The sequence below is a fragment of the Ochotona princeps genome, chromosome 2, assembly GCF_030435755.1.
Source record: "Ochotona princeps isolate mOchPri1 chromosome 2, mOchPri1.hap1, whole genome shotgun sequence".
Classification (NCBI taxonomy): domain Eukaryota; kingdom Metazoa; phylum Chordata; class Mammalia; order Lagomorpha; family Ochotonidae; genus Ochotona; species Ochotona princeps.
In genome coordinates, this window is record NC_080833.1 from 43,774,776 (window position 1) to 43,799,970 (window position 25,195).

At 52.9% G+C, this 25,195-nt stretch overlaps 1 protein-coding gene across 7 annotated transcripts in view; it reads left to right on the forward strand.

The window, feature by feature from the left end:
• The window catches only part of MROH7 (maestro heat like repeat family member 7), a 41,379-nt gene that overhangs the window by 7,331 nt on the left and 8,853 nt on the right, over window positions 1–25,195 (forward strand). For 6 of the 7 annotated variants that reach the window (XM_058655826.1, XM_058655840.1, XM_058655835.1 and 3 more), the window contains 16 exons: window positions 333–1,609; window positions 6,487–6,539; window positions 7,509–7,589; window positions 8,475–8,554; window positions 8,810–8,939; window positions 10,498–10,593; window positions 10,865–10,969; window positions 11,468–11,603; window positions 14,412–14,524; window positions 14,911–15,087; window positions 15,477–15,631; window positions 17,404–17,542; window positions 18,611–18,810; window positions 23,062–23,199; window positions 23,468–23,582; window positions 25,044–25,184. In XM_058655826.1, coding sequence (XP_058511809.1) covers window positions 403–1,609; window positions 6,487–6,539; window positions 7,509–7,589; window positions 8,475–8,554; window positions 8,810–8,939; window positions 10,498–10,593; window positions 10,865–10,969; window positions 11,468–11,603; window positions 14,412–14,524; window positions 14,911–15,087; window positions 15,477–15,631; window positions 17,404–17,542; window positions 18,611–18,810; window positions 23,062–23,199; window positions 23,468–23,582; window positions 25,044–25,184 — 3,066 coding nt within the window. In that variant the 5' untranslated portion in view covers window positions 333–402. Of the gene's footprint in view, window positions 1–332; window positions 1,610–6,486; window positions 6,540–7,508; window positions 7,609–8,474; window positions 8,555–8,809; window positions 8,940–10,497; window positions 10,594–10,864; window positions 10,970–11,467; window positions 11,604–14,411; window positions 14,525–14,910; window positions 15,088–15,476; window positions 15,632–17,403; window positions 17,543–18,610; window positions 18,811–23,061; window positions 23,200–23,467; window positions 23,583–25,043; window positions 25,185–25,195 lie in introns of those variants that run through there. The other variant, XM_058655849.1, reaches the window with a different exon arrangement.

Sequence of the window (25,195 nt, forward strand, 5' to 3'; positions counted from 1 at the left end):
CCCCTGTGCTATGACCTGGGGATGCCCCAGGGATGCAGCCACAGACATAGTTTTTGATGCTACAGGGAGCCAAGACTTGGCAAACAGTAGTTGGAGGAGAGGCCAAACCAAGGGCCACCAGCTGAGAGGCAGCAGACTGGCCAAGTGAGAGAAGCCCAAGGGATAAGGATGGGAGCCTGGGAGCCCCGAGGGGGATGGCGTGAGATGAGGCTGGACATGGTCACACACAGGTGGTTGTCACAGCACTGGGGCCAAGGGAAGTGGGGAGCTGTGGTAAGGTTTCAGCAGGTGGGAGAGCCTGGCTGTGTGTCCTTTCTTTCTCTCCCTCTCAGGAGCACTGCAGGAAGTACAGCAGTTGGCCACTGGAGAAAAAGGGGCAGCATTGAGAGCTCTGGAGTGGCCATGGCCCTGAACCCAGAGGCAGGTCTGGAGCTTCAGGAAGACCCAGCGATGCCGCCAGGTCTCCATCCTTGTGGGGCCCTGGGTGTGGACTCCGGCGCTGGTCCTGGGTACAGCCTGGACATGGCCTTCATTCCCACCTTAAACCCACCTCCCAGTCCTCCCATGGCTCTCACTCCAGACCTCAACTCCACCCTGACTCCTGGCTCTATGAAGGCCCTGGGCCAGGAGTCAGATCACAACCCCAGAGCAACCGATAACAGAGCTGTGGCTTTGGCCTGGCTCCAGAATGCCACTGCCCTTCCTGATGAAGCCCTGGACCTGGACTTGAATCATGTCTCACAGTCCAGCTCCCAGGGGGCCCAGTGTTCTGCCTCCAGTCCTGCCTTGAGTGCCGGCTCCCCTGAGGCCACTGGCCAGAGCTCAGGAATCCCCTCCGGACCAAATTCAGAGGAGGCCTTCAAGATTCTGTCCAGCAGGGGTTTTGATTTAGGGCAGAGTAACTCTAATCCTTCCAGACCTGAAACAAACCCATTCATAAGGTCCCATTCAAGAGAAGCCCTGGTCTTGGGCCACTGCATCTCCAGGCCAGGTTCCAAAGCACTTCTTCTCCCAGCCTCCAATACTTCTCTTGCTCCCAACTCCACTCAGCGACTCAGCGTGGCCTCGAGAAACATCTCCAAAGTGGAAGTGAACGTAGCCCTGGCTGCCAGCGGGACAGTCCCTTTGGCCACCCATAACCTCTCTGGGTCTATTTCCAGAGGATCCTTTGGGACAATCTGGAGATCCAGCTCCAAAGGCACCACCAATTTGACTTCCAGCAGCCCTTCCAGATCCGACTTGAACATGACTCTCACTCAGGCCTCGAGTGTGACCCTGATTCCTGGCTCCAGCGATGGGATCAGTTTGCACTCAGGTACCCACGGACCCCTCACCACCCGCTCTCCGCCCTCGTGCATGACTCTGATCCTAGGCTCCAACGAGACCCTCAGTGTGGGCTCCAGCCTCATGTTCAGTGACACCTCGACCTTGACCCTGAGCAGCCAACAGGACTACTCTGAAGACAACAGTAACCGCACTGTGCCCCTTGAGGACACTCTGGAGAACTGGGGCGAGAAGGCCAGTATGGAGGTGGGCCATTTCCCACTAGGGCTCCCCACTGCCAACACTGGGGACAGGGACAACTTGGCCTTCCACAACATCCCTGAAGGTGAGTTAGGCATGGATGGGCAGCAACCATGGAAGTCTGCATTTGGATCTATAGGGCAGGGAGGGGAACATAGAGGAGATAAGAAGGGAGTGGCATTGCAGCAGGTAACTGGCACTCTGCCTCTGCCAGTTGTGTGACCTGGGGCAAGCTACTAAACCTCCCCGAGCCTTCATTTCCTTACCTGTGCTATCACCATATGATAATACTTCTACTCTCTCCAAATTATAAGCCTTCCATTCAAAATGCACCCTTTTCTTTCTTTCTGGTGTTTCTGGCCCAAGCTTGCTCAGTGACTCAGGCAGGCTCCAGGCTAGGCTCAGCGCTATGGGGAAGTCCCTATGTGGCAGATCTCTCCTGGTGCAATCAGGCCTGGAGCCTGTGCCTTGCTCCTGGCATGCAGGAATTCTGTAAATCCACCTGTCAGCTTGCGATGCTGCAAATGTCTTGGGTCAGTGGTCATGCGCTTGTGCTTGCATCGATTTAAAAACGATGACCACGACTTTACGTATTCCCATCTGCTGAAGTGAGAATTCCCTTTCCAATTCTCCTCAAAACTGACTTAGCTATTAGAGTTGTGTTTCTCCATACGCCTTTTAGAATATCTAGGTCTTCCAAAAAAAAAAAAAAAAAAAAAACCTTTGCTTTTTATATATGAGAGTGTTATTAATTTATCCATTTATTTAAATGTTCCTTATGTAGCATGTGCACTTTATTAAGAAATTTTCCATAAAGGGCCCGGCAGTGTAGCCTAGCGGCTAAAGTCCTCGCCTTGAGCGCCCCAGGATCCCATATGGGCGCCAGTTCTAATCCCGGCAGCTCCACTTCCCATCCAGCTCCCTGCTTGTGGCCTGGGAAAGCAGTTGAGGACGGCCCAATGCATTGGGACACTGCACCCGCGTGGGAAACCTGGAAGAGGTTCCAGGTTCCCGGCTTTGGATCGGCGCGCATCGGCCCGTTGCGGCTCACTTGGGGAGTGAATCATCGGACGGAAGATCTTCCTCTCTGTCTTTCCTTCTCTGTGTATATCTGGCTGTAATAAAATTAATAAATCTTTAAAAAAAAAAGAAATTTTCCATAAAGATCTAGTACATTATCTGATGACTAATCCTAGAAATGGTTTTTTTTGCTGTCATAACTCATTGTTTTAAATTTAAAAATTTTTTTTTTTACGTGAAAGTCAGAGTTACACACAGAAAGGGAGAATCAGAAAGATCTTCCATCTGCTGGTTCATTCCCCAAATGGCCACAATGACCGCAGCTAAGCTGATCTGAAGCTGGGAGCCCCTTCTGGGTCTCCCGTGGAGGTGCAGGGGTCCAGGGATTTGAGCCATCTGCTGTTGCTTTCACAGGCCATAGTGGGGAGCTGGCTGTGAAGGAAGTGGACATGAACTAGCGCCCATGTGGGATGCCGGCACTTGTCGGCGGGGGAGTGATCCCTGGTTGCTCATGACACCATAGAATTTTTTTTTCAAAAATTATTTACTTTTATACAGAGAGGAGGAGAGAGGAAGATCTTCCATTTGATGGTTCACTCCCCAAGTGACCGCAACGGCTAGAGCTGAGCCAATCTGAAGCCAGGAGCAAGGAGTTCTTCTGGGTCTCCCCTATGGGTGCAGGGTCCCAATGCTTTGAGACATGCTCGATTGCTTTCCCAGGCCAGCTGGATGGGAAGCAGGGATGCCGGGATTAGAGCCGGCGACCATATGGGATCCCGGCATGTGCAAAGTGAGGACTTTAACCACTACCACTATGCTATCATGCCAGGCCCTGACAGCATAGAATTTGTGAGGTGGACTCATTGCTTGAGCCCTTGGTCCTGCCACAGTGTTGCCAGAAAACCACTGGGATGAGTCAGGGGTCATGTTGTGGTGATTTTGGACAGTAGAGATTGAGAGTAGAAAAAGTGGAATTTTATTTAAGTAAGAAAAAGAGAAGCTCAGAACAAATTGATGGGAGGGGCTGGCAGAAAGTGACCAAGTCTCAGGGGTTCACCATTTTGTGGTGTTTGTATGTCTTTACCATGTTGTATCTGCAAGAAGCAAAGGTAGTGGTGGTGCGTTAGTTACTGGGAGAGTCGGGGGCAGTCTTTTCCAGCTTGCTTTTATGGAAGCCCAGATCCTATCATGGAAATCTCAGGCTCTATTATGGCTGAGACGTGATAGTGGGGCCTCCATCTTGGTTTGGTCAGTGTGCAGGTGTTGGCGAGGAGCCGTGCCATGATGCTAGTCTGGCCTGCTGCTAATCTTCCTGGCTCCCTCCCTGGAGGTCTCTGTCCTGCCCTGGTGAGATGCCCCATTGCTCATCCCAAGTTCCATTCATTCACCTGCACAATTTCAGGCTTCACAGAGCAGCCAGGCCTGGCTGTTACACTTTCCCTCCAACTGACCAGGGGAACACCTTCCCTTTTTTCTTTTTAATTTTCCTTTTAATACTGTTTACGAAGTTGGGAGGGATGCATGCCTATGTGGGTCTCCGATTAAGGTGGGGATGATCAAGATCTGGAGGACGGTGGGTGAGACAAATTTTTTTTTTTAAAGATTTTTTTTTTATTATTATTAAAAAGCCGGATATACAGAGAGGAGGAGAGACAGAGAGGAAGATCCTCCGTCCGATGATTCACCCCCAAGTGAGCCGCAATGGGCCAGTGCGCGCCGATCCGATGCCGGGACCAGGAACCTCTTCCAGGTCTCCCACGCGGTGCAGGGTCCCAAAGCTTTGGGCCATCCTCGACTGCTTTCCCAGGCCACAAGCAGGGAGCTGGATGGGAAGTGGAGCTGCCGGGATTAGAACCGGCGTTCACATGGGATCCCGGGGCTTTCAAGGCAAGGACTTTAGCCACTAGGCCCGAGACAAATGTTTTATTGTGTTTTTTTTCTCCTGTGTCTGCAGTGGAAGGGGAGAGAGCCACTCCTTGCTGTCAAACTGTATCAGCACTTGGAGATGGGGCAGACATTTGATGATGCCTTAGAGCCCCTAATGTGGAGAAGAATGTTTTGAGGGTGTCACTTGAGTGGCTTTGATTGTTCTGAGATGCTGTTGGCTTTGTTGCTCCAGAGTTGAAGAAATCTTTCCAAGGTCAATTGGCTGACCAAGTCAACCTTAGTACATCCACAGGCCCAAAAACAGGCTGCAAAGCTTGGCCAGGAGAGTGGTAGAGCCTGTTCTGTTCTCCATCTTCTGACAAGGCACTTGGCATTCTTTGGCCCAGATAAACTGGCTGTCATGTCCCCCGTGTGCATCTGGACATGCTGTCCACTGCACAGGCATCAGTCACTGAGGAGGCACAGTCCAAACACATGCACTCCAAGGTCAGACCTCATATCTTTTCTTTTAAAAAGATTTATTTTATTTTTATTGGAAAGTCAGATATACAGAAAGGAGGAGAGACAGAGAGGAAGATCTTCCATCCATTGATTCATTCTCTAAGCGGCCACAACGGCCAGAGCTGAGCCTATCTGAAGCCAGGAGCCTCTTCCGGGTCTCCCATGCGGGTGCAGGGTCCCAAAGCCCTGGGACTCCATTGACTGCTTTCCCAGTCCACAGACAGGGAGATGGACGGGAAGCAGAGTCACCAGGATTAGAACCGGCACCCACATGGGATCCCTGTGCATTCAAGGTGAGGACTTTAGCTGCTAGGCTACCATGCTGGGCCCCGGACCATATATCTTGTGATCTTCCCTGTGGCTGAGATTTGACTCTTGTGTGTACCAGCCAATTCAGTGGTAGGTTCAGTCTGTCACCTGCACCAGGCAACATACAATGGTGGAAGCAGCTGCCTGATCAGTTTCACTCTAAGCCCCATCTCTCATGGCATCCCTTCAACATGACTCCTATCATTCTCGGAGCCCTCTCCCTTGACTTTAGTGCCAGCAGTGTTGGGCTCATCCTGGGCTTTCCATGCCCAAGAGCTTCCCAGAAATGACCATTTCTCCAAGGTGTCTTGTTCATTTTAGTGGAGAATGGTGTTTAGAAACCAAGATCTTGGTTCTAGCTTTGTTCCCCTCTTCCTTTGGGTTCCATCTGCCAGTCAATGGGCTATGTTCTCCCAACTACACAGGCATGCCACACCCCTTTCCCGGATGGGAAGAATGAGGCTCAGGGAAAAGAAACAAGTCATCCCAGCTCCCTGCTCTTCTTGGGGCTTCCCTTCAATGCCCTCATGAAGGCGTCTCTTGTATGCCCCTGGGCCAATCACTATGGCTGGGACCTGGGCACTCTGATCCAGCTGGAGTTCAGGCCCCCCAAATGGAAGAAGGGCTGATGGGTGGAGCTTGCAGAATCCAGCCTTGCCAACCACACAGAATGAGAATCCACTGTGGAGACAGAGGCTCTTTCACTAACAGGAGGGGAGGGTGAGCTTGACAAACAGCCCTATACCTAGTAGGGGTTAAGTTAGAAATCGGGGTAACTGCTGAGAGAGGGCAAGAGGGCATGCATGGGAGGGTGCAGTGGCTCCTCGTCCAGTATGGTGGTCAGCAGAGGCTTCTCTAAGGGGTGGCAGGTAGGCAGAGACCTGGAGGAGGGATGCCCAGGCAGGGGAAAGCATTTGTACAAAGGCCTGAGGAGGCTCCTGGGATGGGAGTGTGGGTTGGCAGCTGGAAGAAGGCCAGATATGATGAGAAGGGGTGAGGCTGGGCACGGGGGCAGGGAGGAGAGATGACAAGGGAGGGCTGACCGTGAAGGCCCTGGCAGTGATGATGGAAGCGGGGCACCTTGGAAGGATGTTAGCGAGGGCAGGGGACCGAGTCCGATGTGCACATTGTGGCTGTTGCAGGAAGGAACATGCCGGAGTAGTCTGGTGGGGGAGGGGAATGGGACTCCGGCACCCTGGGCACGCCATCTGCTTCTCTTTCTCTGCCCTCTCCTCCTTGGACCAGGAGCCTTCAGTGAAGTGACTTCACGCCTGACGAAGGGGCCGGACAAGAGAGAGGTTGGTAATGGGAGGGCTTGCCTCCTGTCCAGCCTGGCAGCTCTGCAGTTCCTCGCACCTTCACCCAGCTGCTCTTCCCTCCCAAGTGTCCCTCGCTGCCTGAGGCCCTGTGAGCTATCCTCACGCCTCCACCTTCTTGTTTGTTGCCTGTACTAGCTCCCTATCCCAGTCCTTCCTAATCACAGCTGTGTCCTCAGCCTCTAGCGTGTGCTCGACTCCCTGTGGTGTGGAGTGAGATGAACTAGAGGGGAGGGGTGAGGCTGGAGCAGCTGCCACGACCCCTCACCTTCCAGGGCCTCTTTCCACATCATCTGTTATTCTTCCTTGTCTAGCTTGGGCTGCCTTGCAACATGAGCAAGCTGAAGTCCAGAGTGATAGAGTGGGCCAGTACCTGGCTCAGCATGGCCTCTGCAGCGCTGCCACTGGCCACTGCTGGTTGTAAGGGAACCTGTCCCCTTTGCGGAAGGCCTGAGAGGATCTCACAGCTGTCTTTAGCCCCTCACACTCCCCATGGCTTTAGCCTGCTCTGCTTCCTGCACTACATGAAGTTAATTTTTCTGGTTCTCTTTTGTTCTTCTGCTGTAAGCTGGTGGGAACTAACAGACTAACTGTGCATGGATTCATGTGTCCCTTTTCTCAAGGACAAAATGCTATGGCCTGATCTTTCAGAAGTGGAGTTTCAAGACCAGAGGTTGGGACCCTTTCCGTCCCTCCCTGAAGGTGACTGGAAAGAACGAGGTGCTTTGCAGCCCTCCTCCAAATACTGGCTTCCAGGATTCCTCCTGACCCTGGGTTGTTCCAATCCATACCCCACTCTCTAGTTCTTCTGGTGACATTGGGGCTGACAGCTAAGGCTGATTTGCCTATAGATGCCAGATCATTTTAAGAGGTACTATGTGGGCGGCCTTCCAAGGACTGGGTGTGTGGGGTTTCCATTCTGTGGTTTTTGCCTTCCGTTGTCCCCTCAAGGCGGACAAGATGAGCACCCACCAGGAGAAACAGGATCTGCTGGAAGCAGGAGAGAAGAAGACCATGATGAAGAAGATGATGGTGCGGGAGCCACATGTGGGTCTGTGGCATTGGTGGGGGGACCAAGATGGACAGCTCTCCAGCTCAACTGCTGATGGGACTTGGGGCAGGGGGAAAAGGACAATGGGGAGCCAGGACTGGGGACCGGAGTCACAGTTCTGCCTCTGTCTGCTCTCCACTTGCTCTTAGGGAGCTGGGATGACTTGTTTCTTTTCCCTGAGCCTCATTCTTCCCATCCGGGAAAGGGGTGTGGCATGCCTGTGTAGTTGGGAGAACATAGCCCATTGACTGTTCTGCTGCTAACTCTTGGGCACCTCAGGCTGAGTTTTTATTTTGTAATGCATTCCCTTCCCCCTCAGAAAGTCTTCCTTCCTCGCCCCATTGCTGAAAATAGTCTCCTCTCAGTTAAGCTATCCACATGGAGACTGGCCAGAAATGAACACTGAGCTTTCCAAATTTATACCTGACATGGTGTGTCTCAAAGAGAAAGGAAAAAGAATTCTTGTCCCATCTTATATCTGAGTATCTACTGTGTGTAGGTGAGGGTGAGGACTTTTTCAAGATATTCAAACAGTTTCCAAAATTGGTGCCTGGTGGTCCTCGCTTGGGGCCAGTGTGGGCTCTGACTATGCCTCCCATCATGAGGCCATGGGAGACACTGTTTTGCAGGACCCTGCCCATGCCATGTGGGCCTGTGGCTGGCCAGGGCTGCGGTGCTCTGTGTGCGGGCTCAGAAAGGGTCTCTGGCCCCTTGGAGGGAGGCCAGGCAGGATGCAAGGCTGACAGGGAGTTCAGCCCATGCTGGCGGGCACCTTCTGCTGTCACCCATGATAGCAGGATGGTTTTGTTTGGGTGGGCTGCAGCAGCTCCACCCCCTCACGGACCCCTCTGCGATCCCCTGCCCAGAGGCAGATCCAGGAGGAGCCGCAGGATTCGCTCTCGAGTTCCGTCCGGTGGCAGGCCATGGAGACCCTGACACAGCTGAGGTACCCCTCTCCGGCCCTTCTTCCCTCTTCCCGGGGCCCCATCTGTCTCTGTGTTGCACTCCCTTTGCTCCCTTGGGCCTTTCCTGGCCCCATACCCAGTCCCTGTCCTTTCTGCCGATATCCCCCACTTATGTGTCGTCTAAACCTCCCCTCCCATTCCCCTGCCTGGACCCAGCGACCTCATCACCCCAGCCCTGCAGCCTTAGCCCAAGACCCCATCCCTGACCTGGCACCCTTACGGTTTCTGTCTCCCAGTCACACCCAGCCCAGCCTGGGCGTGCGGGAGCGGTCGGAGCTGGTGAACACATGTGTGCAAAGCGTGTTCTCCCTGCCCTCTGTGCAGGCCATGCAAGAGAAGGATGAGGCCAAGGCCGAGGCCATTCAGGTGAGGCAGGGCACTGTGGGGGGTAGGGGAAGGCATAAGTATTGCTGGATGAGGGGCGAGACTGGCCAGGGACATCAGAGGCCTCCGGGTGTGAGAGCCGCTCTGGGTTGGTGCCTCTGCTTGAGCAGCTGCAGCCTCGGGAAGCTCCCCCTCCTTCTCTGCCACATGTCCCAGGCCAGCCCAGTGCTCCATACTGCACAGATCCTGGAATGGAGGCATGGCCCAGGTGGTGCCAAGGGTCTCGTTGGTAGAGCTGAAAGATCAAAGAGCTTGTTAGCTGGAGGGGCTGGCAGCAGGAGCAGACAGAGACCTGTGGACAGGGCCTGCTTGGTGACCTCGTTCAAGGGTCAAGGCAAGACTTCTGGGAGAGGGAGAGTGAACCAGGTCACACATGAGGGAGCTAGGTCTTGCAGTGCATGCACAGAGTCTCAAGAAAAGCAAGGGTACCTCCCCTGGGGCAGAGGGGCATCTATGCTGCAGTTCCAGAGATGACCAGCAGAGCGCAGTGATGCACAGTAGTCAGCAACTGGTGGCCCACCAGGTAGGCTGTGAGGTTTACGTGGTGTGGGTGCTGTCACCCTAAGGACCACAGCTCTGAAATGTGTGCTTACCCTAGAACGCTGGTCAGTGATAACTGAGGAGGCAGACTGGAACCTGAAACCTATTGCTCAGTTTAATATATGTGTATTGCCTGCAGTCAGGACTGTGAAGTAGCCCAGAGATGAAGACTGTGAACAGAGAGGAGGGATGGCTCCATTAAGGGATAAGTTGGGAAATCTCTCTGGGTCTAGGAATGGCAGCACAACAGAGAATTAGAGATAATGCAAGCGAGAATGAGACCCTCTCCTTTGGCTAGGACGTGTGCCTATCCATCCCTAGACTGTTCATAACAATTGAAAATCCCTTTGTGGCATGACCTGGGAGAGGTAACCCCTCATTTGCAAAAGGATAAAAAGAACATGAGACCCAAGTAATTTGGCACTGTGTACACCACCAGGCAGCATGCACTGGTCCCTGGGACAGTCTCAGTGTATGGTGGCCCCCTAAGGTGAGGGGAGCAGGACGTGGATGCCTCATTTGTCAGTTACTGATGGACCGACTGCAACCCGTGGGAGGGAAGCCATTTGTCTAACATCATACATCAGCTCATTGGAATGGCGAGATTGGCAGCAATTCAGAACTGTTGAACTATCAAAACTGCTTGAGCAGGACCCTCGGAGCATGCCTCACATCGGGGACCTGGGATGGGTGGGGGGGCTAGATGGGGCTTTTCCCTGTTTCTCCTCTGACCCCAGATACAGGGAAAAATGATGACATTATGTGGAAACAATGGTCTTACCCACTTTCCTGTAGCCCTTGACCCTTTGTACCCTAATCAACTAAATAAGATTATTAAAAAAAAAAAAAAGAAGAAGAAGCTGCTAACATCATACATCAGCTTGCCTTCAGAGCTGGGACCAGAAAGCAGTACCCCTTCTCTTGGCTGCACACAGAGGTTGCCTGGGGCTGGCATCAACTCCAGGGAGCCCCTCGCAGCCTGGGCCTCTCCTGTCCACAGATCCTCTACCATCAGACCCTGGATGCTCTGCAGAAGCTGCTCAATGCCCTCTTCATTGAGGACCCCACTCCGGCCGGGCTGAAGAGCATCTTGGAGGTGTGGGGGGAGTGTGGGGGCAGGGTGGGTAAGGTGTGAGGGGGAGAAAAGGCAGAGGAAGAAAATGAGCAGGAACTGAAGGGGGAGCAGGGTAGGACTGGACCTACAGGAGTGATTTGACTTCAGGGTGTTCTCTCGGGGCTGCTGGATTCTCACCCCGTCATGCTCACTGTCCCTCACACAGCTTCAGCTGCCCCTACTCCTCTGGCACAAGCTGGCTTGAGTCCCTTTGTCCCCTGGCAGCAGTTCTGAGTCTTGTCCTATCCCACAGCCTCTGGGCCCCTGGATGAACTCTGGAAAGGCACACGAGCGAGCACGGGCTGTGAACAGCAATGTCTCTGTGTTGAACCACACACTTCTGACCCTGCCCTTCTTTGTGAGTGCTTCTTGGGAGGGGTGAACACTTTTTTTTTTTTAAGATTTATTTACTTTTATTACAAAGTCAGAAATACAGAAAGGAGGAGAGACAGAGAGGAAGATCCTCCATCCGATGATTCACTCCCTAAGTGAGTGCAACGGCTGGTGCTGTGCCGATCCGAAGCCAGGAACCTGGAACCTCTTCCAGGTCTCCCACGCGGGTGCAGGGTCCCAAGGCTTTGGGCCATCCTCGACTACTTTTCCAGGCCACAAGCAGGAAGCTGGATGGGAAGTGGAGCTGCTGGGATTAGAACCGGCGCCCATATGGGATGTTGGCGTGTTCAAGGCGAGGACTTTAGCCACTAGGCCACGCCGCTGGGCCCGGGGTGAACACTTCTAACGAGAGTCCTCTCAGCTCAGAGGGTTCTGTCAGGGTCAGACTGTGCAGCTCAGCTTGCTGACTGTACAGCATTACTGAACCTACATGACTCGGGCCCTAAGATTACGACTCCAACAGATGTCCTCAGGGTTCCCGGCGCTGGGTCTTCTCCTGGGGAGGCTCATCCTTCGCATTGGAGACCCTGATGAGGAGATTGGCCGGGAGGCTCTGGATGGCATCATCATCCTCTACACGATCCTGGAACTCCAAAAACGTAAGCCCTCTGATCCACTTCCGGCAGTGACTTGCTTGCGAATCAGCTACAGCCTTGGCCAAAGGCACAGGCTGATGGAGGATGCTGGTGTAGGGTTCAGTGGGGATAATGGAAACTGGTGCGAAACTGTGGTCCCCGCAGAACCACGGATAGGGGCCTCCAACAAGCCTGTCTTGATGTAAGCAACACTTCTTTTTTTTTTTTTAAACATGTATTTTTATTACATTTCCTTTTTTTAATTAATTACATTGCATTATGTGATACATTTTTTTATGCACTGGGATTCCCCCCACCCCTCCCAAAACCCTCCCCCCACAGTGGATTGCTCCACCTTGTTGCATTTCCACAGTTCAAATTCAGTTGGCATTCTTTCATTGGAGGTATTTACCAAGCATAAAGTCCAGCATCTTATTGTCCTGGTAGGTTCAATGGTTTCTTGGTGAGACCATCTCTGGTCTGAAGGTAGAGCCGGCAGAGTATCATCCCAATCAATTAAAAGCCCCAACATAATATTTCCAACCATTTACAACATTATGGCATTAATTGACATGGTATTGATTAACCAATATGTTAATAGGGAAATGCAGGTTCTCAACCACAACCTGTGACTTCTTCATAGACATTTCAATTTTGGTTTATATTCAACCATGTTCTATACACCTTAAAATGGCTTAGATTGCTATTCATCTGTCTCATGCCTATTTTAATTTTAGTCTTTAGCAGTTTATAGCATTGAAGCATGATTTCGCTGAACCTGGCTGTTTTTCGGGTGGTCTAACTCTATAATTCTAACAGGACATGTGTCAACAGTTTAGGTGAGCATGTTTAGGAGGGGTGTGCAGAGAAATCTTCCACACCCCAGTTAGGAGTAACTAATCTTTGTGTCCCACCCAGTGAGGTATAAGTGCATCCCCGTTGACCGTTTCCTGTCTGTTTCTAAGCCTTCCTTGTTGTTCTCTGTCTATCTATTCTAGTTTTGTTTGTTTGTTTGTTTGTTTGTTTTGAGGGGTTTCTGGAGCACTCCTGATGGTCATTACGAGAGGGGGTGGGGACCCAAAGTTGGAATCAGGCAAGGACCAGAGAAAGCTCCTCTCCCTAGTCCCGAAGGAAGTTTACTGTTCTTCTGTTTCTGCGGACCGCTCAGGGATCCTGGTTGTTGTTCTGATGACCTTGGATCCTGCAAGGCAGGACTTGGGCTTCTTCCATCCCATGTGGTAGATCCAAATGGGGGTGGGTGACCTCAGAGTTCTTGGTCTCCGAAGGCACTCCAATTCCCCGTGGCAGTAGGGATGTAGTCCTAGGTGCTCGTACTGATAGTCCTTGGTGAGGATCCAGGAGTCTTCAGGGTTGGGATAAAAGCCTCCTCCTGTCCGCCTGCTCCACTCTGGGGACCCCTCCCTGTAAGCAACACTTCTATCTAGACTTTTCCTTACCCTTTTAAGTTTAACCCGTGACTTTCGCTATTACCTTTCCATGTTACCAGATACATTCTTTGATTCACTGCTCAAATGGCTGCAACAGCCAGAATTGAGCTGATCCGAAGCCAGGAGCCTGGAGTTTCTTTCAGCTCTTCCATGTTGATTTAGGGGCCCAAACACTTGTGCCAATTTCTGCTACTTTCCCAGGCCATGAGCAGAGAGCCAGATTGGGAGTAGAGCTGCTGGGACTTGAACTGGTACCCATATGGGAAGTTTGTGCCTCAACTACAGCACAATGCCAGTCCCCTTACAAGGGCTTTTAGAGGGGTGCACATCTGGCACTATGGTTAAGATACCACGTGAGATGCTCACATCTTAGATCAGATGCCAGATGTCAGTTCTAGTGCAGCTTCCTGCAGGTGCTGGGAAACATCAGACGATAGTTCGGGTAGTTGGGTCTCTGGCACCCATTTGGGAAGATCCAGATTCACTTCCTAGCATCTGACTGGGGCCTGACTGACCCAATCCTAGTTAATTTAAAGATAATCTCACCCGGCTCTCACAGCCTCTGGTCCAGCACAGCAGGCAGGCTGTGTACGCTGGGAGTGCTCAGGCCCTGGAAAATGATCTAGCTTTGGGAATGAGTGCAAGAACAGGCGCTTGTGCCCCAGGGTAGACCAGTCACACTCCTTAACATGCTTTGTGCAGAGGATCCAGACCCAAAGAACATAGCTTTTTAAAAATTTTATTTATTTATTTATTTATTTATTTATTTATTTATTTATTTATTTAAAGTTAGATTTACAGAGAAAAGGAGAGACATAGAGGTAGATCTACCATCTGCTGGTTCACTCCCCAAGTGGCTGCAAAAGCTGGAGTTGAGCCGATCTGAAGTCAGGATCCAGGAGCTTCTTCTGGGTCTCCCACGTGGGTGCAGGTTCCCAAGACTTTGGACCATCCTTTATTGCTTTCCTAGGTCACAAGCAGGGAGATAGAGGGGAAATGGAGCAGCTGGGATACGAATTCATATGGGATTCTGGTGCATGCAAGGCAAGGGCTTTACTAGGCTGTGATGCTGGGCCTGAGAATATTGTTCTTGAATCCTGAAATACTCAGTGGAACTCTTAAGTATTGGCTGAGCAATCAGGATAATGATGGTTCTAGGTGTGGGAGGGAGACAGTGACTGGCAAGGACAAGCAGGAGGGGCTTCTGGGTTGCTGAATCAGCTCTGTTTGCTAACCTGATGCCGGCCACATGGGGATGTTCACTTCTGTGAGAATGGATCACTCTGGTTCCTTAAGATTTGAGTTCTTGGGTTTAATAATAATAATAATAATAATAATAGTAAGACAGATGGCCAGGCCTCACTGAGAAGGTCTCTCCTTGCAGGAGCCAGAGATAAAGAGGAAACCAACAAGAAGGAGTTGTATGAGAGCAACAAGCGCTTCCTGGGGCCCTACAACCCCGTCAGCCCCTGTCAGAACATTCTGCGTGTGATCGCGGTGACTGCCCACCCCTACCCAGCACCCCAAAGCCCTTGCAGCGGCAGGGAGGCGAGAAGGGATGGTGCCCCTGGGTCCCAAATGCCTGCTCCTTGCCTTCCTGTTTACAGGGCAGGTTAAGTAAGGTCTCTTGGCTGCCAGCCTTCCCCAACCACACCAGCATGGGAGCCCATCCTAAGTGCCGCTTCCTCCTATTCCTCCGGTCATTGCCATGGCCCATGACCTGTGGCCTCTTATTCCATGATTCATGTCACGGTCCTGGTCGCCCTTGTCACCCCTACTTGTGTGGCTGCCCCCCCCAAAGGATCCAGCACTCAGGTCCAACACCCGAATGTGCGTGACCCCCTGCAGTCAGGCTCCCTCGTACCCATGTGTCTGTGTTTCAGGAGTTCGGAGACTTCCTGGGGCCCCAGCAGGTAAAGGACCTGCTGCTGGCAGCCCTGGAGGGGCTCAAAGGCAGCCCAGAGACCCCGGGGAAGGACTCCGGGGAGATGGTGCAGCTGGCCTCCGAGGTCACCCTCAGCTCGGTCCTGGAGTGGTATCGCCACAGGGCACTGGAGGTGGTAAGACCTGGGGGTGGAGTGCAGGTTCTGGGCTGTTACTGGGGCCTGAGACACACACATGCACACACGCGCGTGCACACACACACACACCAGGCACCTGCCGTTCCTTGGGACAGCCTGCCTGACCATGTGCAGTGTGGTGGAGGTGTGGGTCTCTTACCCCGGGCACCAGGGAAGGGCAGGGCTGGGATGGGCCTCCCACATGGCAGGCCTGTCTCTTACTACCCAGCTCCTGGAGTGACTGGAGCAGGGAAAGTGGCACCCATCCTCTCCACCCCTACCTCCTTGCTCTCTCCCTTCTTTCTCCCTCCTCCCCACTGCCCCTCCCCACTCCTCCCTCCTGCCTGCTCACAGCTCTCCCCCCACCTCCCACCCCTGCTCTGCCCCAGATCCCAGAAATCATGCAAGGGATCTACATGCAGCTAAGCCACATCCAGGAGCCCCGGGCCCGTGAGGTGGCCCTGCTGCCCGTCTCCCTCCTTGCCAGCTCCTTCATGACCGAGGTTGTGGTGGCCCTCCTGATGTGTCCCCTCCCGCTGGACAGGTACCACGTGAGAGGGGGTCATCAGCCACAAGTCGCCAGCCCCACCCTGGACTGGGAAACCTCCTCCTGCCCAGAGAAGCCCCTTGCCCTTCCAGACGGCTCCTTCTGGGATCCTTAGGCTTTGGGTGCCCACCCAGCACCCAGGAATGCTGTTGGGTGACAGCACTGGGAGTTAGCGTGGCTTCTACATTCTCACCACAGCCCCATTCTGGAGATGAGGAGACCAAGGTGCAGGGGAAGTTTCTTGCTCTGAACACTCGTTGAGCAAGCAGCGGAACAAGGGCCTGCTCTGGAGCTGACAGACTCTAGGCCCAGAGCCTGCTCAGTGATGCTGTAGGGAGGAGACCTGAGTGTGTGTCCCGACTCTGCTCCAAGTAGCCTGCTTGCCCACTCGGGGCTTCTGTTTTCTCTCATAGACCAAAGGAGAAAATAATTTCTGTTTTCCCTCACCAGGCAGTGGCCATGGCAAAGTAGTGCAGCCAGCTAAGTAAGGTGCACACTTGGGATCCATGTGGGGGAACCTTCCGCACCCACTGCCTTGAGGGTGCAGTGGGCAGAGGGGATGGAGGCCTGATGGTGGCCCATGTGGCTGGCCTCAGCCTCCCAGGTCAGGAAATGCCTTGGCTTGTTGAGCGTCACTGGAGAATCACCATTCAGAACTGCACACACGCAGAGTGCTCTGGGAGGGACAGTGGTGTCCTCTGTGGAAAACAAGATCACTCAAGGTGGAGACAGCCCTGAGGACCCACTCCATCCTCTCACCTTCAAGAACATCATAGTTTCTGACTCTTTCGCCTGCCTGGGGTTTGCCTCTCGCAGCCACTAAGCACTCAGACATACAAGCTGTCCTGGAGGGCCACACTTGGCATCACAGGATCTCCTCCCAGCAGTGGTCCCAGAGCTGGCCTAGGAGTGAGGCCAGCCAGTTCTACAGTGCTCATCATTTAAGGTGGCTCTCTCTCTCCTAGAGGACACACCTGCACTGGCACCAACCCCAAAGCAAGGGCCTCCTTAAAGCGTGCACCCTGCCTGAGTCACTTTCCTCACCCCTGGTGTTGACATTGAGTCTAGAAGCTGGTCTCTCGCTCTCTGGCCTCCCAAGTGAGAGAAGGTGATTCATAGGGCAGGTGTGGGTGCTATGATGGTCAAATCAGTGTGGGTCTCCCCACAATTGCTTCCATGTGCCCAGTGGGACAAATCCAGTTAGAGTACCTGGCCCTGACCCCTAAAACTTCTAGAGTTACTGTCTAGTGTCTCCCTGTCCTGATACAATGTACAGATTTACCTCCTTTGCTTTGCTGCCCTAAGCAATGTTACCTAGCAACGTAGTTGGCATGCTATCTTTCTCAGGTTTCTAGGGGAACAGAGCTGGGCGATGGATGGAAGGTTCAGCCCTGCTGCAGGAGGAAAATTAGTTTTTAACCCTTTGGTTTATGCACTCATCAGTCTTTTCTGCTTGCCATGATGGGAGTGCTGCAGGCTGGCATTTGGCAGGCCATGTACTGTCCCCATCAGGAGTCTGCCTTCTGAGGGCCAGGGGTGGGTAGTCGCCACCTAAAGGTGGCAATAAGGGTGATACTCAGGCCCCAGAGGATTCTTGCTCCTTGGCAGATCTGGTCATGCCTTGTCCTGCAGCTCCTCAGGCCTCTCTGAGCCTGCACATTTCTTGCCAACATGTGCCCACAGATGCCCCTGCACTGACTCTGTACCTTGCCCCTTGAGGAACTACGTGGGGCTAATTGGGTTAACTCTCTCCCCACAACTCTTGGCAGCAACGGGGCAGAGATGTGGCGGCAGCTGATCCTGCGCAAGCCCAGCTGTGATGTCCGCGACCTCCTGGACCTGCTGCTGACCAGCTTGAAGGAGAAGCCAGTCACCAAAAAAGGCCGGGCCTCCATCGTGCCCCTGGCGGTGAGGACCAGCTACCTGCTCCCATCACTGCCTCTGCACCTGTCCGTCCTCCCCTGCCCCTTCCTTGACTGGGCTCGGCATGCCTGGCTTCCTGTGCCCCCAAGTGTGCGGCCTTGGCCAGGTGTCTGACTTCAGGCTCTTGCTGAAGTGGACACGAGCATTAGCGCCCTCTTGCGGTTGATAGCGGCAGCCTGGGACAGTGGACATAGAAGGATGCTCCAGCAGCCACAAACTAGGTTCTGGTTTTGCTGTGCTACTGGGTGAGCCCCTTCATCCTCCTAAGGCTCAGTCTTTACACCTGAAAGTAGACAATAGTGTGGGTTCCACTACTGATGGTGTCCCACAAGCACACTGAATGTGCAGGTAGCCTGGACTCGCTTTTATTGCGTGTCCTGATAGATGGTTTGGGCAAGGTAGCACCTAGAGCCCTATATACAATCCCTGGGGGCTTTTGAGCACACCCTAGATGCTTTGCTCTGGATTCAGTCCTTTGCTTTGGGCTATGAAAGTGTGTAAGGGCACTGAGTCTGTGAAGCTGGCCTTAGCTCTGGCACCACCTCCCACTGTGAGCACAGGCTTCCCTCTGCAAACTGAGCGGGTGATGTGCCCTGCCTGGACGGCCCCACTGGCTGAGATAGCACACACCTGTGGGAAAGCTTCTGCCCCTGTAAGCCACAGCTCTGCTGTCAGATTTCATTCTTATTCAGCCCCCAACAAGTCACTTGTCTCCAAGGGGACCCACCAGGGTTCAAGTTTCAGCTCTGTCCCCAAGGGTCTGGGTGATCCTGGGCAGTCAGCTCCTGCTCTGTGCCTACCTTGTCACAGGTAAAATGGGATCAAGCCTTTTACCTCTCTGCAGGTGAGGAGGGGCCCTCCTTGGGGACTCCTCCAGGGATTCTAAGCTCAAGGCCATGGGACAAAGCTGCTCAAGAACAAGACGTACGCAGAGAGCCAGAGGCCTGGGCTGTGGGCTGGGCATCCAGGCTGACTGCAAGCCCAACCCCGGAGAAGTAGCAGGGTGTGAGTGTGGGTCCTTAGTCACGCCAGCAGCCTCCCCTCTTCCCCCAGGCGGCCAGTGGCCTGTGTGAGCTCCTGTCAGTCAACAGCTGCATGGGCCGGGTGAGGAGGATCTATCCGCAGCTGCTCCTGGCTCTGCTCATTCAGGTGCATTACCACATCGGCCTCAACCTGCCGAGCCGTGTGGCTCCCCGCAAGGATGCCAAGTGCACCAAGAATGAAGCCCATCCTCCAGTCTTCGTCCCTGTGCGGTAGGTTCTGGTCCTTCTCTTCACCCCTCTGCCCCACACCCTGCCCTCTGCTGGCTCTGACAAGGACAGGGGACACCAGCAAGGGGTTCCCTATCTTACATGTGTTTAAGGCAACCAATCACTAGATGTTAGCTTTGGGGCCAGAAGAGAAAACAGAAGCACACAGTTAGTAGAACAACATGTAAGAACTGAGCTGTGTGTGGACACCTTGTGGATGCCAGGACAGAACAGGCCTCCCCCACAGAGTCCACCACCATTGAAGTTTTCATCCTCACTCCCCAAAGAGAGTATTTTTAAAATATACATTTTATTTATTTGAAAGGTAGGCTGATGGAGAGAGTGGGAGAGGAAGGGAGAAAAAGAGAGAGGTTTTCCGTTTACTGGTTCACTCCCCAGATACCCAGAACAGCCAGGGCTGAAACCAGGAGCCAGGAATGCCAACCAGGTCTCCTACGTGGGTGGAAGGGCCCAATCCCTTGGATCATAATCTTCTTGCCTTTCCAGGCACAGGAGCAGGGAGCTAAATCATAAAAGGAATTATCCGGAATTCAAAATGACATCTGATATGGTGGGTGCCCCAAGCAGCCCTTTGACTCACTGCACCACAAAGCCTGCCCCATGATGTTGTTTATATCAGGTGCAGGTCCAGGGCCATCATTTTCTTCTTCATGATTAGGTGAAATAGGCAATATATACCTCTGGGTGTAAACTCAGGAGCCATCCTCCAGCCTTGTAGTAGTCTTTCTCAACTCTGATGAATCACTTTACAAAGCAAAGGGGTTGGTTTAGGTTTATAGTTCTGATCCAAGGACAAGGGCCTGTGTCTTGCGTTGGCCTTCCTGCTGGCAGAGACCCAAGGTGGCACGGGCATCACCGGGCAGGTAAAGCAGTGCATGTATGTGTTTCCCCCGGTCTCTCTCACAAAACCTCCAGAATCCGTTCACAGGGTTTCATCTTGATAACTGTATCTAATCTTGGTCACCTTGGAACATGGAGTAAATGCCCATCCTTCTAATACCCCACAATGGTGGCCAGGTTTCAATGTAGAAATCGGCAGAGACACTCTGCCTTCATACCTAAGCTACCATCCCCCTCCTCCTCCCTCCTGTCCCACACTGTGACCCACACCATGGGTTCCCCCAAGCTGTGCTGCTTCCATGCTCTTCCAGAGGCAGCCTGTGCAAGGATTAGCACATGAACTGATAGTCTCCATTTTTACACAGAGGTAGCATCCCCTTGCCTCATTATACATTGTTGCGTTTATTGCACAGGTGTCTTTCAGATAGTTACATGCTGAGTCTCCTTGCTTTTTTGTAGCAGGTGCACAGCAGTCCTACCTACAGTGTGCCACAATGTATACTGTCAGGCTCCCTCTAGTCTTCGTAACAATGCAGCAGTGACTAAGTCTGCTTGCTGCACACAGGTGCACAGGCTGTTACGGGTGGAGGAGGAAAGCAGAATGGGCACAGCAAAAAGGCTGCTGTGTTAAATGTGGAGGTGGCATGCAAATGCCTGCTAGAGAGGTTCCTCTGCACTGAGTGACTAAGATGAAGCGATTGCTAAAGTTCCTAGCACGCCAATGGCCACCTCCACCTCCAGGGGCTGGGGTGTCTGTTTCCCCACACTCTGGCCAGCACAGTGGGTTGTAAGATGGTAATATTTTAGCCAATCTGAAGAGTTGAAAACAGCAGGATTTTGCTGGAGTTTTGTTTGCTGATTTCTCTTCCGAGTGAGGGTGGGGCTTAGATAACATTGGTGTTTCCATTTCTGTGAACCATGGGTTCTTGCCAGTTGCCCAGTTTCATATAGGACAGCTGGAGGTGTCTTTTATCACTGTGTAAGAGTTCGTTACATACGAAGGAAATGAATCAGTTGTTTTTACTTGTCCATCACTTAATCCGTACTTATTGTGTGGTCCTCAGCCCTTCAGAAGTTTAGATGCTTTTACACAGCGAAGTTTCTCAGTCTTATCCTTTCTGATTCCTGGTGTGTGTAAGGCTCACACAGGAGTGTCTAGGAGGGCTGAGGACAAGCAAACTGGGCCTGACCTCAGAAAGTTTTGGATTCAAACCCATCACTTAGTCCTTTGCACTTGCGTAAATTGAGTTCACCCCTTGGTAGCTGGTTTCCTTGCCTCTAAAATGAGTGATTCCTTCCCCCATAGGTACATCATGAGGACCAGATAGTTCAGTACCCCAGTGCAATGCTATGTGTAGTCATGTGTTCTGGTTCCAAGTCCCCTCATGCCTGTAGGTGCTGGCTAGAGAGCCCTTGACCAATGAAGTGGGGCAGGAGGTGGGTGTTGTGGGAAAGCAAACACAAGGACAGGGTGGGTCAGGCAAGAGGCGGGCACGTTGTGGACAGGGTGAACTGAGGCAGGCCATGATATCCAGCACAAAGGGCTTCGCTCAGCCAGAAGCACAGCAGGAGCCAGGAGAGAACCTGCATGTCCATCTCAGCTCCGTGTCCTGTAAACATGTGTGAGGTAGAAAAATCTGAGATGGGCAAGTAATGGATTAAGGTGACTAGAGAAGCCACAGACAGTGCTAGGGTGTAGTGGACTAAATGGTGCTTCCCAAAGGTCCGTCTACCTGGAACTGTGGCCTTATGTGGAGAAAGGGTCTTTGCAGGTGTTCATTAAGGATCTTGGGTAAGAGCATCCTGGATGAACCAACCAGGCCTGCATCCAATGGCAGGTGTGCACATCAGTTGAGAAGAGGTGCAGATACAATGGGGCAGGATGTGAAGATGCACTGGGAGGGTAAGGAAGTGAGGAGATGGGGAGGGTGTTGGTGCACACGGGGATGGGTTATGGTGGTGAGGGTAATGTTAGTTCTGTACACACCAGCCCTGAGACCCATGCTGCACCCATCAGCTCTGCTGCACCTGATTAGACACAACCTGGATCCCCGAGCCCTGTCCATAAGAACAACATGTGTTCAAGGTGTACCCTGTCCTGGACCCCTGAGAAAACCTACTAGGAGTGTGAAACCTGCAGTGTAGGAGTCTGGGAGCTAACATCCCACCACTGCAGGCTTCTTCCCCAAAGCATCAGCTCTGCATGTGTGCTGTCCCTGGCTATATGTCCGAGGGCTGCAGGACTGCCCAGGCTCTGCCACCTGGAACCTCTGAGCCAAACCATTCCCTGTGAGCTCTGGGCTATCCCCACACTGCTGACCCTGCACCATCAAGTCACAAGAAGAGTGTGTACAGATGCCTCATGTGCCTGTGTTGAAGGAGCCAACACTGGCTGTGGAAGAGAACAACCCTTCTGCTCCAGGCAGAAACCAACCTGATGCCTCAGCCGAGCCACTCAGTCAAGTTGGCCCTGGAAGGAGATGGAGGATGAGGAGGCCCCCTGGGCCTGCCACTCTCTTCCTGCCTTTGTGTGTAACTGAGAGGCATTGCTGCCGTGGGGACTGTCCCCAACAGCACACACATCCAAGAATTAGCACAGATGCTGAAGGCTTGCCGAAGCCCCCTGGGCCACACAGGATCCCAGCCATTCAAAAAGCAAAAGCAGGAACATGAGGAGCAGTCCCTGAGGACTGACTATTTTCTAAATTTGCTCTTTTATCTGGAATCATGAGACTCCTCCTTTCCACTGGATGCATTTGTCCGTGCAGGTGCATAGTCAAAGCTTGAAGCCAAATGTGAGGCTTCTGGAAAACTATGCTGAAATGTAAGCTTACTTTCACATATTGCCATCTTTAGCTGAATAAAGATTTATAGAGCTACAAAGCTCTCTCTGGAATACACTTGTCCCAGATATATGAACACTAAGTGCCTCACCAGGTATACAGTAGGAGGTCAGTAATGGCAATGTCCTTGGGTAGTGCTTCTTGAGCTCATGTGAGAGTCAGAGAAGCACTGAGCCCCAGTCAGTCTGCAGGGTGCAGAAACTCCCAAGGGACTTCTGAGGGGTGTCTGGTTTAAGAGTCACACCTCCTGCATCCTGACCTTGGGACTGTCCAAGGATCTGAGCTTCCACACGCCCGAAGCAGGGGAGAGAACCGCTCGGCCCACCCAGCTGTGGCGGGATGGGAGGCAGGACGTGGGAGGTGGGTAGGTAGCTCTACTTCTGTTTCCTCTCTGGTCTCCAAAGCCAGGTGCCAGGTGTAAAAGGCCTCCCTGGGTGGACACACTGACTACCCTGTCTTATGAGCCTGGCAGTGGTCACTGTGAGAGGGGCTGGCCCCAGCCTACCTGGAGCAGGGGCACCTGAAGGGCCTCTCACCCTTGTCCCCACAGCTGGGTGGTGAAAGTGGTGAAAACGCTGCTACTGAAGATGGGCTGCTCCTACGAGGCCACCTTTCTGGAGGACCAAGGTGGCTGGGAGCTCATGGGGCAGGCGGAGAATCACCACCGTGGAGTGTCGCTGCTGGCTAGGTGAGCCCAGGACTCTCAGAGAGGTGGCTCACATGCCATGGTCCTTAGGTGCTATGAATGGAGTCCCCAGGTCACACTGCCAGGAGGCAGCCGAGCTGGGAAATGACCCTCTGGCCTAACCTGGAGCACTTCCCCAGCCATGCAAACTCTTGCCTAGGATTTCCAGTGTCACAGCTAGATTCCCATTCAGCAGCCTTCCCACTGCCTTCCCCGAAACTCCTGCCAGGGCTGCAGAGCCTGAGGGACCTCTTCCCCTGTGCTACCCCAGGGCCATGGTGCACTATTCCTGTCAGGAGCTGTGCCGCATCCTCTACCTGCTCATCCCACTTCTGGAGCGCGGTGATGAGAAGCACAAGATCACGGCCACAGCCTTCTTTGTGGAGGTAACCACCGGGCTCCAGGCGCAGGGTGGGGCTTCTGCTCAGAGCTTCCAGCCACATCACTGGCTGCTCCCCTGTGCAGGTGGCACAGAGCCTTTCCAGGAACATGGAGACCCATGAGTCCTTTCCTTCCTTCCTTCCTCCTCTCTCCATGCACCCTTCCATCCTGTTCTGTTTTTTTTTCTTGTTTTGTTTTTGCCCCAGGTTACCCCTGACACCCCAGGCAAGCACCACTTTTGTCAGGTGCCTCTGTGTGCTAGGCACCAGAGCTACGAGCTTGACTTCGATGCCGCCCTGCCTGGAGGAATCCTTGGTGTGGCAGGGTACACCAAGGCTACCCCATGGATGGCATGGGTGCTGGGCAGAGGTGAGCCGAGGGAATTTGGCAGGGATAGCCCCATGGAGGGGAGTTTCACTGAGAGGTGATATCGTTGCTGGTTCTAAGTGCTGCCCTTGCTCTGGGCACTGGCCTGAACTTCCTGAGCCCCAATTCCTTTCCTCCTCGCTCCCACACTGCTGCTCAGATGCCCTGCTGTGGGTTACAGGAGGAAGCTGAGGTGCACACTTGGGATCTGAACTGTAACATCTGAGCTCTGAACTCTCCATCTGCTTCTCTCTCTCCCTCTGCCTTCTTCCTCCTCCTCTTTTTAGCCATTTATTGGCTTGAAAGACAAAGTTACAGAGAGAGAGAGATCTTCCATATGTGGGTTCACACCTCAAATGGCTGCAGCAACTGGGGATGAGCCAGGCCAAAGCCAGGAGCCTGGGATGGAGCCATTTAAGTGTCCCATGTATTAGTAGAGACCCAAGCCATCTGGTGCTGTGTGCTCTAGGTGCTTGAGCAGGGAGCTGGGTCAGAAGTGGAGCAGCTGGGACTCTAACCAACTCTCCATCTAATATGAGATGTTGGCTTTGGCATCCCAGGTGGTGACTTAACTCACTGCACCACAGCACTGGCCCTTCAGTCTCCTAGTGTTTTTAAGAAATTGTGGTCAAACAGTCCCAATATAAAGCTTGCCATTGTAACCATTCTGCAGTGTGCAGCTCAGTGGCATACAGCCATCATCTCCCTCCATCTCAACGTGTTCACCTTCCCCAACTATAACTCAGTACCCCCTGAACACTCCCTCCCCATTCCCCTCTCCCTCCACCTGTCAATTGTATTCTATTTCCTGTCTCTATGACCTTGCCTGTCTTTGACCCCTCACAGATGTGGAATCAGACACCATGTGTTCTTTTCTGTGTCTGGCTGTGTCACTTGACATACTTCTGAATTTTCCCACACTGTAGCATGTATTGGAATTGCTATGTTCAGGCTGAGCACTGTTCCAGTGTATGGACACGCCATATGGCTGTTCACTTGCTGATGGACATTGGAGCACTCTCCTTCATCACCATACTAGCCTGCTTCTTGTGAACTCATGGTTGTCACATGCAGGTGGTTCTTACTGTCTCCTCCCTCAGCTCCTGCAGCTGGACCAAGTAAGGCGGATCCCAGAGGAGTACTCCCTAGGGCGGATGACTGAGGGCCTGGGCCACCGCGACCCCATCATGAAAGTGCTGTGCATCCGAGGCCTGACAATCCTGGCCCGCAGGACTGATAAGGTGAGGAGGCA